This window comes from Pseudochaenichthys georgianus, chromosome 3, assembly GCF_902827115.2.
Source record: "Pseudochaenichthys georgianus chromosome 3, fPseGeo1.2, whole genome shotgun sequence".
In the NCBI taxonomy this organism is placed as follows: Eukaryota; Metazoa; Chordata; class Actinopteri; order Perciformes; family Channichthyidae; genus Pseudochaenichthys; species Pseudochaenichthys georgianus.
In genome coordinates this window covers 47416643-47432403 of record NC_047505.1, presented here as the reverse complement: position 1 = coordinate 47432403, position 15761 = coordinate 47416643, and the positions used below count along the sequence as shown (strand labels likewise).

General features: G+C 45.5%; 1 protein-coding gene across 11 annotated transcripts in view; it reads right to left on the bottom strand.

Moving 5' to 3' along the window:
* celf6 (CUGBP Elav-like family member 6) overlaps positions 1-15761 on the bottom strand; it is a 144988-nt gene that overhangs the window by 33074 nt on the left and 96153 nt on the right. For 8 of the 11 annotated variants that reach the window (XM_034076987.2, XM_034077009.2, XM_034077013.2 and 5 more), the window contains exons 3-4: positions 13144-13192; positions 3433-3561 (exon numbers count right to left, since the gene is read on the bottom strand). In XM_034076987.2, coding sequence (XP_033932878.1) covers positions 3433-3561; positions 13144-13192 — 178 coding nt within the window. The remainder of the gene's footprint in view (positions 1-3432; positions 3562-13143; positions 13193-15761) is intronic. The other 3 variants (XM_034077001.2, XM_034077033.2, XM_034077041.2) reach the window with 2 other exon arrangements.

Below are 15761 nucleotides of genomic sequence, written 5' to 3'. Positions count from 1 at the left end.
TATGTCCTATTCTTATCCTTGCCTTCAGGTAGCTCATGTGTTAAGTCAAGAGATACCTAATTAACAAAGTCTGCCCTCTTTTCATCAGTGGAGTCGCACCAGTTTCTGATAACTAGCTTTTTACCGAGTTAAATCCCTGGTTACTTGAGGACAGCTGTGACCTACTTAAAAAACGGTTACATGTGTTCATATACATTTATGCGTTTGACATTCCCAAAGGAGTCGTTATATTTGGTTTAAACACTGGAATGTAGGCCCTGAGGATGGTCTGTGTCTGGTCATTCACTTCAAGAGTCAGCTTTGTTTCTCAGACAAAGAAATTAATAATTTCCCCAACAAAATCGAAAAGATTGAACTGCAAAACATGCAGTGTGTGCAGGATGGAGAACAATATCCCCCTTTACCTGGGGCTCTGTTCACATTCCAGCCGTATAATAAATGAGACATGTGGTAAATAGTAAAGGCCATGTGTTTCCTGTACTGTCAAATGTCCTCAAAGCTGTATAGATCTACAGAGGCAAACAGATAAGTCAAAGAAGCCTTTGATTCTGTCACAGCGCTCTAGCACCCTTTTACTTCGCTTGAACGCCCCTCTGGGTACAGGCTGGAAAGGTCTTCATTTGTCCAACTGAAATGTGTCAGCCCACTGCGTGCCATTTGACTGCGAGTCTGTCTTTGAAGGAACAAACACATTTAACCTTTGTAGTTGAAATAATAAGAGGCAGTTTGTTTCTGCACATGCCTTTTTGTTTTTCATGGCAAGATAACTTGTTATTGGTTCCCTAACAAGGCTATCAGATAGTGTGCCAAAATCCCAGTGACCCCAGCAGCAAAAGCCCAACCAGAAAGACTAAACTGCAGGGCTTGGCAAGCACCATCAATGGCAAAGTAATGTCAAACATACAATGTCACACTAGAAATTCAAGGCTGGATCCTCCCTTTTCCTGACCTAGAAAAAAAAAAAAGTGAAGGGACACAGAGCAAAACATCTCCAAAGAATTGCTCTACAGCCTCATAAATTATAGTGCATGAATTTGATAGCTCAGAATGAGTTGGGGGAAAGGGAAAAAGAGAGATTGTAATGCTTTCAACCGAGAGGATCTGCGCTGCCTTTTGAATTCCCGGGGTAATAATATGTATGCATGAATTCCATCCCGCTGGATGGGTGACATTTATAACACAACTTAATTATAGACCTAAAAGCCATCTCTCTATTTCCCTGACAATTCAGGGCTCTATTCAACTCTGGAAGCAAGTGTTGCACTTTGAAAGTACTTTGAGGAGCAGCGCCATAGAGAGATGGATGTTAAACTTCTCGGCCTTTTTATTGGGTGAAGAGGGGTGCTGAAAAGCTTCTGAGTAGCATACATTTACATCAACAGGGGACAAAGCCTCCATCATGGAACAGATAGCACTGTCAATTTCAAGGTCTGTCTCATTCAAATTACAGGAACCTCATCCCAGGCGAGGCGGCTGGTAAAATAATTTGCCGTAACATCCCGTAATGATTGCGTAGGACTGTTGCTCAGTGAGTGATAGGACCAGATACATATGAGACCTTTGTCTGGTGGTAGCATTCATACTTAACATTGCTCTACATTTTCCCATTTCCTAGCAGTGAAAACTTGAAGAATAGGTGATGATCAAGCCACTTATCATCGAGAGACAAATACTAACACAGGAAACGTATGGCATGTGAAGAGAGGAGAAAGCGATAGAGATGAGGTGCGGGGTGCAGGAGGGTGAAAAGGAATGAAAGCGCGAATAAGGGAGAAAACTAGTTCCTGTTTGACACAGCAGCAGCAGCAGCAGCAGCAGCGGCCTTATTTCATTCCATGTGCTGTCAATCAGCTTGAGGCATCTGAGCAGACAGGAAGAGAGGGAGCCGGAGAGACAGCAAAAGAGGAAACAAGCCACGGAGAAAGAGAGGTAGTGGGCCGATGGGGCGACGCAGAGCAGTAGACCCGGGATTAACAGTGAGAGGAACAGATGTAGACACAGATATGCGTGTGGTTCAGTATAGCCAGTCTTTTTCTTTGATATACTCAGACGGCTTGCGAATTATCAACCCTTCTCCCTTGCCCTCCCACATATCTGTTTCACACATCCAGTTGCCTCATATAGGAGAATAAATCACAGTCAGCAGAGAGAGAAAAGGGAGGTAGAAGTTCTGAGCAATATCACCGGCGTTATCACTTCAAATGTGGCTGTGAGACAGAGATCCATCATAGGCTGATGGGGGACCCTCTCGCTCTCTCAGAACAATCCCACCTGCATCGCACATCCATCTTTAATTTGACCACGCTCTAATAACTAAATTGCACATAAGCGACGGACATGAATGCATAAGCTGTTCCTGAATGCAGTCGAATCAGCCGCACGGTGAGTGACAGCAGCGAAACGCGGAGCACGGCTGCTTTATTTACAGTAGGACATTATCGTCCAATGGGGTCTCTGGGGAGGGATAACGGGAATGTGGGAAACAAACATGATTACACCCCTTCACTTTACAGATAACAGGAAGAAGAAGGAGGAGGTGGGGGGAAGAGAGGGGTTCTGAAAGACGAGGTGTTGTTTGATTTCTTTTTTTTTAGTCGAAGCCCAGGGTGAGAGGAGCGGCCGTGATGAAGAGACAACATAAGAAAAGGTTTGGGAGTGGAAAGAAAAAAGGCGAGATAAAGGAAAAGTAGAGTGAGAAATTAAAGTGAAGGGAAATACAGAGAGGAGTGAGAAAAGGAAAGTGGGAGGGGAGGAGGTGACAATGAGCTATGAAAGAAATGCAGACGAGACACATAAGAGGTGGTGAAAAAACTGAATAGCTAACGGGGAGGATGGGCTATTCAGAAGAGCAGAGTGAAATGCAGACAATGCCGATGAGATGATGAAGCAAGGGTCTAAGGATGAGTAGAAAGAGAGGCGGCATATGTACAGACAGACAGACGGAGAGACAGACGGAGAGACAGACGGAGAGACAGACAGACAGACAGACGGAGAGACAGACGGAGAGACAGACGGAGAGACAGACGGAGAGACAGACAGACAGACAGACGGAGAGACAGACAGACAGACAGACAGACAGACAGACGGAGAGATAGACGGAGAGACAGACGGTCAGACAGACAGACAGAAGGACAGACGGACAGACAGACAGACAGACAGACGGACAGACAGACGGAGAGACAGACAGACGGAGAGACAGGCAGGCAGGCAGACAGACAGACGGAGAGACAGACAGACAGACAGACGGAGAGACAGACAGATAGACAGATGGAGAGACAGACAGACGGAGAGACAGACAGACAGACAGACAGACAGACAGACAGACAGACGGAGAGACAGACAGATAGACAGATGGAGAGACAGACAGACAGACGGAGAGATTTAGAGGGACAGACAGGGGGAAAAAAGAGTGGGAGGTGTGTGGGCTCTGACCCTTACTGGCCCCATCAGGCCCTCGCAGGACGGTGCACTCCTCGATCTGGCCGAAGGTCTCGAACAGCCGCCGGACGTCCTCCTCGCTCTGCTGCTTGCCGAGCATTCCCACAAACAGCTTCCTGTCTTCTGGATGGGAAGAGAGGGAGGGGGAGGAAGAGGGGGGAGGAAGGAGGGAGGGAGGGTGGAAGAGAGGAGAGAACAGACACATGCTACAGCTGATGGAACCGTTCTGCTGAGCTGAGAGGAACTTGAACTCAAACCACCACCACCACCTTTTATCAGCAGTCTGCTGTGTAGAGAATACGCTGCTGTTGTTGTTGTTGTTGTTTTTGTTGTTGATCGTACTGTTGTGTGGTGTGCCACCCCACCCTGGTATGAGAGAGATGTATTCCTGTTTTCAGGGAGCTATTCAAGTCTGCCGCGGTGACGTTTGATACAGAAGATGTTTTGAGCGGGCGAAAAAAAGAGCGGAGATGTTTTGCGCAGGAAGTGAAATTGTTAGATCGACCGGATGCTTTAGTCACTTAGTTTAAAGAGAACATGGAACAAGAACAGTGTATGACATGTTCTCATCACTAAAGGAGTAGGAATCATAACAAGCAAGGGTAACTGAGCAGTACAATCTATGCAATGAGAAACTCGGGAAAGTCAAAAACAGCCAGCGTGTTCTGGTTCCTCATAAAAGACTAAACTCTGTCATCCATTTCCACTTTATGACGACAGCTTGTAGAGTAGGTTGTATCGAGACACACTTAAGGATATCACATTTCCTTAAGGGCTTATTTAAAACTGAAATCGAGGAACAAATACTTAAGAAAAAGTGTGTAAATGACTAAGTAGTACAATTAACAAACACGATTTTGCGCTTAGCCAAGTGTTGGTCGCCAGGAAACAACAGATGAAGCTTTTCTGTGTAAAGTTGATAATAATCAGCCCAATGTTTGCAAATCCGTCAAACTTCAACAAATCCAAACTAAAACTGAGCTGGATTCACATTTCAGAAGAACAAATATATTCCTGCCGAATTCTATACAACTGTTCACGAGTTAAATAGAAAATAAGATGCTTTCTCTGAGACACATATCCACAAACTGTGACCGCGACCTATGGTTTTCACAACCGAGTGATAGTGATGGCTGTTACAGCAGAACATAATACTGAAAGTTACAAGGTCTATTATCATGCCTTGAATGAATGGCAAAGATTTACAGTAGATCGTTCAAATTGTGAGATATGAACTCCTTCACTTAAAGGTGGGGTAGGTACGTTTCAGAAACCGGCTCGAGATACACTTGTTGTTATATTCCATGGAATGCTCTTAACATCCCGATAGCAATGAATATCTGAAGTGCTTTGACAAAAAATCCATAACAAAATGTCATCTGTGGAAGCCGTAATCCTGTAAAAAGTACAACCAATCGGATTGGATGGCCTACCTGCCTGTCAGCCTTCCATCGGGGCACAAACTTATCTCGTGCCCTCATTGGTCATGTGCGCGTCCGTGTATGTTGGAGGAGGGGCTCTGTGAGGAAGTGGCAGATTTTCTCCGGTTGTGTATTTTCAAATTCTAGCGATCTCGAGCCGGTTTTTCAAACTTACCTACCCCACCTTTAATATTCCTGTTACTTTGCTTTCAGACTCCAAATTACCCAGGAGCACTTGGGGTTAGGGGAGCTAAGAGAGTGATGCATGGAGAGTGATCAGTGTTTATTTAACTGGCCTCCTTCCCACTATTGTGACTAGGTTACTTTGCCAAAAAAAAGTGTGTGAGATGCTTATCGCTCATCTCGTTCTTAATGGCCATTCATATGAACTTTTCAAACCATTGAGCGCAATGTGCATTCATGGAATATCAGGGCGACTTCCTGAGTATGAGACAGACTATTGTGTCAAATTCATCTCTCGTAAAGTTCAAGGGTAAGTAGTCGTGGAAAAGTTTTAAAGTGAGAATGTATGACTATTTTCAGTTCATGTGAATCTAGTTGGATGTTCAATCTGAGCCGAGTACTGACTTCTCCCACTTTCCTGAATCCTGACCGATCGTCAATTGAAGACACATCCGCAGTGTTTCTCCTCATTACATTTAAAGGGCAGCCCCCCTACACCAATATCTTCAACACCCTTCCTGAGCTCCAGAAGGGGGCGCTCTGGTTCAGACCTACACTCTTTATACTACTACATTTTGGGCCTGGCAGAAAGCTGGATATTCCGTATTAATCTTTCCAGTGCCCTGACATTAGACGGTGCATTCATCTTCTTTACATCTTTTCCATTATGCATCTCCTATTCCGCCGTGTTGTGGAATGAAATGGCTGCTAGCAAGAACCCATCGCCCGAGATCTGATGGAAAGTGGCAGGAAGAGGAAGACGAGTGTATTGGAAATGACACTGTTGATCTTCAGTGCGAGTCATTTGACTGGTAGGGAGCGGGCGAGGAGCGGAGGGCGAGAGCCTCACCTGGGCCTCGACAGATGTGCCGCCTCCTGTACCTGCCAGGCCCCATTAGACGCAGCTGTTCTAAAAATAAAGCACCAGGGCTTCCTGTTTTGCGGCGGGGAAATCGGATCCTGTTCCTATTCCTGTAAAGTTCAAATGAGACACGTGCCTGCTTCCCCGCTTGGCCACACAAATGAGCACCTGCATAATCAATAAGGCCTCGCCGCCGTGTCTCTACTGCTGGTGTTGTAGCGATGGTGTCAGTCCGTGTTTCTGTAGTCACGCCTCACACAGCAGGAAGTCTCAAACCCACCAGCTGAGCCTGCTACTCCTGCTCATTACTGTCCCCCCACCCTTGGAGCTCCAGGGCAGAAACCCCGAGGAGATCGCCACAGAGACACCCACTTATGCTGTCCACCTAGATTTAGCAAAGACCGTCAGAAGGACAGACATCTTGCAGGATATCGGGCATCAACCTGCGTGGCTGTAAAGTCAGCTCTGAACAGGTGTTGGAGAGAAACGAGCCTGGCAGCAAAGGTGAAACGAGACAACTGCCCATCCAGAGCTCACATGACTTTCCCCCGGTCGCCCCTCCATCTTTCTGATTTGCAAAGAGGTGTCACTGGTACGTCTTAAACGGGCAGAGTGCAGTTTTACAGGCCTCCTGCAGTGTGTTAATGTTTTGGGACAAAAGTCTCATCTCGGTCCTGGCCCGAGGAGATCTAATAGTGGCTTTACAAGGCTAATTAACAAGCCATGAGCGAAGTAATGAACTTTCTAAATGTGCTGGCAAAGGCAAAAATAAATTACACCCCAGTGAAGGCATTAAAGGAAGTGTGAGTGTACTTGGGAGCCTTCCTTTGGGAGAGACACAGCGAGAAAATGAATTTGGAGCTGCTATCTTTTCATTGCCTGACCTAAGAGTGTTTCAGTCGACCGACTGCCTGCCCCAGCCAGAGTCTAGATTGCTATTAATTAGTCCACTTTGCACCTGTCTCCAAAGCAGCTCTTATTGGATTTTACATGATCTCGCTCATCTCCTATGGCCACTTGCAAGCCACTTTAAATTGGCATTTTACGAATATGAATAAATATCTTGTAATACACCCAGCCCACCACGACTCAATGACTCCAAAGAGAAGTAGGTCGAGGAGAAAAAAAGGACTTTTGCAAACACATGGATGTACTTTTTTTCCAGCGCAGTCGTGTATTTGCATTAAGAGGGGTGAGGACCTTTCTATGGAATTGTCAAGGATACAAAAGTATGACCGATCTCATTGAGTTCACAGTTTGACCTCTGGGTACTTATCTCTCAATGAGAGGGGCTCATCTTATCCTCTAACAGAGCAGGGACTCACAGCTGGAGAACATTTGAGCTCTACGGCACTTCTCTGCTCTCCTCTGTAGAGACCTTTGTAATGTGCACTTTTAAACCTTGTAACTACTTAAAAAGTATAATGTGTGTGTGTCTGTTAGTTATGATAATAAGCAGATACAAGGAAACAGTGTCTTGAAATGTGTTTGTGTCTATATGGAAAAATATGTTATATGAAACGTGCAAAATGTACCGAAATGTTATAACAATTGTAATGCAACATCCAGATTGTATTTATTATATTATTTTGCAGTACAGTTTCTTGTTTGGTATCGGCCCTTTATTATAATGTTGATACATTTTTCAATGATTGGGTGAATAATGTTAAAACTAAATAAACCTTCCATTGATTCAATTGCAATAATCGCAATTAGTTATTACGTTATATACGTTAACGCCTATACACATTTGTGCTAGAAGACATATAACCTTATTTTCAGGCCATTGTCAGCAATCCCTTTCACACACAAGTCATCCACACGTCTTTTTGTTTCCTCACCTCCTGGCTAACCGTGGGAGCAATTGTGTGGGAAATGGTTCCATGTCATTCTCCAGCCATGTCCAACTGAGGTGGCATGTGGACAGCTCCGTTTTATGAATGCAAATACAAAAACGGAGCTCAAAAAAGTTATCAAAACACTACTGACATCTGACAATTGCTTGTCTCAGGAAACCTTTTCATTTCAGCGGCCGGTATATTAAAAATTAATGGATTTTGCACAGATGCCATATGCTGTCAAGATTGATGTCTCTCCCCCTGGAATAAAGTGCTACTTGTGGTGTAGGCTGAAGTGTGTGCATATAGATTGCGCTTTCCCTTTCCTTTGATCTCCTTTTGTCTTTCTATTGCCCTCGCAGTATATTTCTCTTACCCTTTATTGTCATGCCTCACTCTACTCTCCCTCTCTCCAGGCAGTTAGTTATTGACTATTTTCTTTTCAAAAGTTTCTTCATGGACTTAATGGGAATATTCTCTTTAAAGAGTTTCTCTCCTGTCCTGGTAAATAATCTTTTTTTTTTTTTTTTCCTTCATTTTTTTTTCACCGATTCTATCACTTATTGCCCGCTGGCAGCAGTCAGGGAAGCTTGCTAGTAAGTGCTCAGAAAGCATGGACAGCTGCATCCAACGATAAAAGACGCCTGCTAGGCCGCTGGGTGCATTTCAAACGCAGAGTAATGTTCCAGGGAGCAAAACAGAGAACTTGTGCTTCTTATGGTCTCATTAGAAAAGCCTGATGCTGGTGCGCTGCTGCCTGGGAGGTCCGCCACCAGACCCCCTCACACATGTGGGCGTGCAGACCGGGTGCACTACAGTTTCAGAATGGAACATTGACTGATTTGTCATCATTACTGCATTTCCTTTTTGTTTAAAAACGGGACTAAAGGTGCCATTTGCTTTCAGAATCGGTTTTGGATATTCTTAAGCAATCATTTTAAACATATACAGGGAATCATATTTATTAATAAAAAAGCATTACTCGATGGAAGTATAACACTTACGGATTTCATAGTTACCCTGTCAACCATTTCCCTTCAGTACAGTGTTTCATTTAAGTCCCTGTAATATTAACATTTGCTAAATGCTAAATTCAGTTTCAATATGCACAGTGCATGTTCTAATTATTGTAAAATGAACATGATATGCATTGGTGTCTGTTGAGCTGAATTACTTCAACCTGCTTGGTTGCTTTTTCTTTCCACAAACATCTTCAATAACTTAATGAGCACAATTCTACGTATAACTCAACATTAGTTGCTACCAGGCAAACAGAAGTAATTAAACCGCATCCCAGTGAAAGTGATGTGTCTACTCTAAACCGTTCTGCTGCTGCTCCCAATCTGATGTATGCAAGTGGATTATCCGGTATAGTGAGGTGGTAAATGGAATAATCAGAGAAGAACAAACATTATAATTGTCAGTGTATCAGGCCCGATGAGAGGCTATATGTTTGTAAATGCATTACTTATACCAGTAAAGCTGTTATATCTGTTTACCCAGGGGAGTGGGAGGGGGGCTGTCAACCTTCTCATATGCATCAAAAACAAGCTCAAAAGGACACTTGTAAGACAAATAGTCATTTTTCTCCATTTGAAACACCTCTCCTAATGGCAAGGTCGAATCACGGCGCTTTCCATAAGTCAATGCCTTAAAACCTTAAATGAATTCACTGTCGGAACTCTCTGAACTATTTCTCCTGTTCAAGCGTCCCCATGTCGGTGTGTGTTTCTCAGCACACACATATCAACCGCTGCCAGGGTTCGTCTTGACTTTTCCGAGTTGTGCACGATCGTGTCCAGAGGCACAGAGGGATCTTTTGGCTTCATTTGCATGTAAAGTGGAGCGTGCTCTTCTGTGGGCGTGAGGTGCCTCCAGACAGCCCCTCCCATGTGGCCCCGGCAGACCGAGGCAGCCAGAAGCCCTCACTCTTCCCTACCTGCTGGGGTGGGGCATGACGGCACACTGCGCAACATCTTAAGGTCATGTCAATCTCTTCAGTGCCCCGACTGGGGTCAACCTTCTGAAGAGCAGCAGGTTGGCAAGGACAAACACGAGCCATTCACAAAGACTCGCCTCAGACAGACGGAAAGGCATGGATGAGATATTAAAAAGCCTCACACAGGGCAGCACATGAAGGGATTGCAATGCTCCTGGCACTGTATAAGTATCCAATAAAACAAAAGTGCAGGGAGCTAATAAACAAGTAGGGTAAAGAAAGAGACAAATGCCCTTTGAGTGGCACTTTGTGAAAAAGTCGATGTTGATGGAGGTTGCCGGGCATTTCGGGAGAGTGTTGAAGCCATCTTATCAGAGTTAATAAAAGAAGAGGGTGTTGTTGGCTGACCCGTCATCGCTCTTCACATCAGCGTGGTCTCCAGACTCACGGCACTGGAGAGAGGAGTGGGACCTGGCTCCAAGATTGTGTTTAGATAATGGCCATCTCCAATCATAGATAATCTGGCCCCATCTTTTCTTCACAGACACAGCGGCAGACAAGGTCAGGGGGAAAAAGATTCCTGGCGAGGCGAGGAGGAGATAGAGATGGGGCGGCTCTGAGATGATTTACTGCTGAGATTCACTCAGCTGCCTCCATCACCCTCCGTTAACTTTCTCATCCTGTCGTCTCTTCCCCTCTCGTGCTTTTTGTCTTCTTTCCCTCACTCTCTCGCATTCCTCCATGGGCCTTGTACTGAATCCCCATCTTTCTCACTATCACTCGCTTCATCTCTCCCTTTGCACTGCCGTACCAATAAGAAACGAAGCGAGAGAACGGACGCTATACAGAACAAAAACTAGAGATTTCTACTTTGCTCCTTTATTTCTCTTTCGGATTGAAGCTTGAGTTTGAAGGGGCCTTATAGAGTGAGTGTCTGCTCCTGCACTGACCACAGAGCAAGCAGAAGACCCATGCCTCGATTGCCTCTCAGAATCTCTAAGATGAAATCATTGTGTGATAGAATCGGGCAGCAAAGAAAAGTGCTGTGAAGAGGCATCAGACAAATGTGGACTTTGCGGGGAAGAGGTCGGCTGACTCAAGGAACAGAAATAGATTTAAAGGCTGTGAAGCTCGCCTCCCACGCTCCACTCTTTTTGATAATCCATGGAGAATATAAAATAAGACATGAGTCACCGTGTTAGACAGCCAGAGAATCAGCTCTGTGATCCACAATGGCAGCCGAGCGGCAGGATTGCGCGGCGCCGGGCCACCCCCAGTCATTTTCTGAGCTCTGGTTTTATTTCTGACACGCCGATATCCCCAGGGAGAGAGGATGTCTCTCAGGGACACCGTGAACAAAAGAGGGGCCACTGGACTCACCAGAGGGAGTAATGGGCCCTAATGCCGGCGCATGCACGTAATCGAGACCTCAGCTCAACATCCAATGACAGATAATTGCTGATGTCTTGCTTGTGATAAACGTGACTCCTTTCCAGAGGTACAAATGTCCCGGTGCAGCCCTGGGTTTGAAAATCGAAAGGCCCCACTGGGATTGGTGTACCTGACTGCTCCCAAGCCTTCCACAGATGAATCTCTTTCCACTTTCTCTCCTTTAGTGAGTCCTAGCAGGGCTGTCTATTTCCCTTTAACCACAGGCCTTCATAGTAAATCTCATTTCATTGTCAGCCGCGACTGTGGTTTACTTCCCCGGCCTGTGTGCTGACTTCCTGTTGCCATTAACGCTCACTATCTCTGTTGGGGCCTGTCTGCTTGGTCTTATTTCATTCGGTGCTGTGTCCTATCCTGTCTCCCCTATAGAAAGTTCATCTGACAGACTAGCCTGAGCTGTGCCAGCCTAAGAGCTCTCTGTATTTCATTCACACCGCCTGTTCATCTCCCTTCTCTTCCTGCAGGAAAAGGGGTAGTAATTGATATTGGGCCCCATCCATCCTCCCCTCTTAAGTCCAGAGATCCAATTTATCTTGGTGAGAATGCCGATTGGCTCTCGCCCAGGCCTTGTCGGTCAGACTTTGCCTGTTTTTAGATGGCCGTTAATTAAAGCGCCGCCATGACAAAAATAAGATCTACATGGGAGTGTGTGTGTGGCAATAGAAATGGGCCATCTGATTCACACTTGACCACATAAATCAGCCGAGTGGCTCAGTCGAATCTGACCTAGGCAGTCTAAATCACCACTCTGAAATGCAAGCACAGGGCAGACACAGACCGGTCCAATTAGATCCAATTCCAGCCATGTAAATCTTTAACAGGCTTAATCTGCATTAACCTCTGTGATGTTAGTCACAAATGGCTTCTGAATGATCTAGTCAATCACCATGTCATGACGCTGTGCGAGGGAATCGGTGCAATGTCAAAGCACAAATGCACATGTAAATGTTGTTCAGCGTGCTGGTGCAGGGTTACTTTTTGAAAAATATATATTATAGAGTTGAACTTGCCAATACAGTATGCCAAATCAATCGATCTTTAGATCTGGGATTTTCCAATTCTGAAACTGTTGTCTTCACCTTGAATAATGCGCCATACACCTGTTTAGTTTACTTGCTTAGTTTCCTTCGTTTCTGCCATCCCTATGGGACACAATGAAGTTATTTGATCCCATAGACACGAAACACTTGCTGTCATAACGTCCAACTACACATACAATTATGTGCACAAGCATTTATTAATTTGAGACTTTTAGAGGTACATCTTTAACATGTGTGCATACTTCTATATTGTGATCTCTTTAACCAAATACAATACGACTATAATGATACTTTTATTAAGGTATATAATTCCAGTGTCACAGAACTATTAATGAGGCAAACGGGTGGATAGGTGTACTATAGGTAGATGTATACTATGTGTTTATTTTAGAGCAGGAACTGTATATAATAGACATTACAATTGTGCTCTTATTTTTAGACAAAAAACAATATTGTGTACCACAAACATATTCTTTACCTCTTAATTATAACATATCCCACTTTGAAAGACTCTTGTTGTCTTCTTGTAGTAACTAATAAAGTACATGTAGTCAAACGGATAGTGTCTCTCTCCACTAAGCAGCTCTGAGCTGGTTCTTTGTGTATGTGTGGGCTGTATCTCTCTGTCTCTTAACTATGAGCAGATCTCTGCGGTGTTCATGGGACGGAGATCCTCCACTCCCCATTGCGTTCTGTTCCCTCTCTCTGTCTCCTTCATTCCTCTCCATGTTTCTCTGTCTCGTCTTTGAACCGCTCCCAGTGACTGTGAACCTGAGACAGCCCCTCTGCTGGCACAGATGGGAAGTCAATAGAAGCAAGTGACCTATATTACGGACTACTCTACTTCTCCCAGTGTGTCTCAAGTGAGAGCAGAATATTAAGGATAGAGTGTGCAGTGTATTTGTGTGTTTGCGTGTGTGTGTGTTTTTTTTTAAGGGGTGTGTGCAACGGAGACCAGGAGAAGGTTAATTACCTCCTCGTCCTTCGCTGTCGGCTGGCTTCACCTGGATGGGCCGGTTCATCTGGAGAAAGAGAGAAAAGAAAGAGAAAGGGAAATCCCAGGTTAGCACGAAAACGATAGGAGCAATATGTGAAGTGGAAAGAGAACAAGTGCGATGTGGCGGTTTTCCTGACGGGCATGTCCTGAGTTCGTCCCGCTATGTGAGCTGAACGCCAAAATCAAACAGTGACGACGGTGTTAAAGAGATACAACTGCGCAGTGTTTCATGCCAACGTGTTTAATTAACCCAGGGCACTGCCGCGAGAGATGCCTGAATTCCCCTCACAGTTCAGCAGAATTAGCACTTTTCAATGACGGAGCCACACGGGGTGTCAGATGGCAAGTTTGAAGATTAATACCATGACATCAGCCACTCCCTGCCCCACAGGGAGAGGTCCTTTCTGGCTGGCCCTTGCTCTTCCTGTCCCCTCCTGGCTCCAGACTCCCAGTCACCAGCTATATCCTGCTCATCCCTGACCCTCAGCGATCCCTCCCTCCCTGCCGCCATCCCTTCCTCCTCTCTACCCAGAAGCCCTGTTGCGACTCCGGACCAACGCGCCCGTGGTCTGGACAGCCAACCCCTCCCTGCCCCAGCCTGCTGCTCCTGGAAGCCATTGAGAGTGACTGCACAGCGAATCTGTGAAACAGCTTGTGAAAGGTTAACAGTAGGGAATCGATAAACAACCTTTGAAGAAGCATTTTATAGTGAGGTGAAAGCAAACGTTGCCAAGCTAACATAAAAAAGGCTTTTTTTTAAAACTGCATGGCGTGAATAAAAACTCCCCTGGCTCTCTTTGCTCCCTTGTCTACAACCTAATTTGTACTCTCACTCTCTGGAGTTTGAATATAAAAGCAGAAAAAACGCTCGACCCAGTGCCTTCACTGAAACAACAATAACATCCTCTCTTTCGTGTTTGGAAAGGTAGGTGTTAAGAGCCACCCTCGAAGACCTTTGCTTATTGAGGCTTCCCACGCATTTCATATTTGGCTTTTTGTTTTATTTCTGGCATGGTGTGTTCTGTCTTCAGTCAGCAGCAAGCCCGTCTTTCTAACTAGGCCATGCAGACAGGTCCAACATGTGAATGCCAGTGAATGGCACACGGTCCTGCCCCCTCAGATCTGTCAGCTCGGGCAGCACAGTGGCTGTTGGGCCCCCAGGCAACACAGCACTTGACAGCAGTTGACCGGGGCCAAATATAGACCTAAGACTTTGGACGTGTATAGACACGCGTATACATGGTGACACCCCGGGGATGTAATGTACGCGTCTAGCAAAATGCTGTGACGCTGGGACGAAGCTAAAAGAGATGATGGACGTATCACAAAGCGAATGAAGCTGCACACACAGACATTCACACCAATACAAACAGACGTGTCCAAAGGTGGGAGAGGTTGATAGTGTTTGACTTTGCTTATACTAACATGCAAAAGCGACATGGTCTGTCATAACTCATTTTCCTTACGTTCTCAGGGGGAAAGAGCTAGCGTGTTGAGCCTCTTGAAAATGAAATTGACATAGGGTCATGTGTGTTTGTGTTTAAAGTTTCAATGAAGGCTTGAATGGGGGCACTTAGCATCATTACTAGAAGGTTTGCTTGGCCTTAATCAGCCAGACAGGGGGGTGTTCTATTTCTGGCTGGTTCAATATTGCACTAATTATGTTAGAAAGTGAATCTGAGGTAAGGTTCACATAGGGTGAAGCATTGATATGTGAGTATGCGTGTGAGAGAATTAAGGTCAGCTGGTACATTTTGTAAGTGTGTGTGTGTGTGTGTGTGTGTGTGTGTGTGTGTGTGTGTGTGTGTGTGTGTGTGTGTGTGTGTGTGTGTGTGTGTGTGTGTGTGTGTGTGTGTGTGTGTGTGTGTGTGTGTGTGTGTGTGTGTGTGTGTGTGTGTGTGTCTCAGGACGGGGCAGAATTTGTCTCGCATAAGAAGTTTAGAGTAGCCTGAGGTCCCCGAATCCCTGTCCAGTGATCAGTAGGCTTCCAGGTCTTAAACGGCAGCGATTGGTCAGGAGGCTTCATTAGTAGCCCCTGAGCCACTGCACCAACGAGAGTCATTAGACAACCCAAAAGTACACTTGGGGTTGCTAGGCAACCGAGCGGAGGAGGCCGGCAGGCAGGCAAAGCAAAGCAAGGCAAGCTGGCTGCTGGTCTGTGGGCTGTTAGCCAACCAATCGGCACTCCCTTCTTTCTTCTTTTTTTTCTTTCACTTGGTCCAAGGAGGTCATAGTGAGAGGGTAGGGGGAAAAAAAGATTTCTTAACTCCCACCTTCCAGCATGTCCCACTTTCATGTCCCTTTTTAGTGACTGTGACAATGAGGGAGTCTGCTGAAACGTCTGCTCCAGCTTCCTGCCAAATGATGGAGTTCAGCGCCACGCCAAACTATGGGGAAGTGAGGAGCGCTCACATGCAAATGGCAGGAATTAAGAGGTCTGCTTCTTTCAACTACTTTATAGTGTCCTCTACAGTACGTACACGTTCTTGTGCAAACTGAGGAAATGTGTAAGCGCACACACACACACGCCTACTGCACAGAAATATTGAAGTTGACTTATATCCTCACTTTCTCTCGCTCGCCCTCTCACTGTC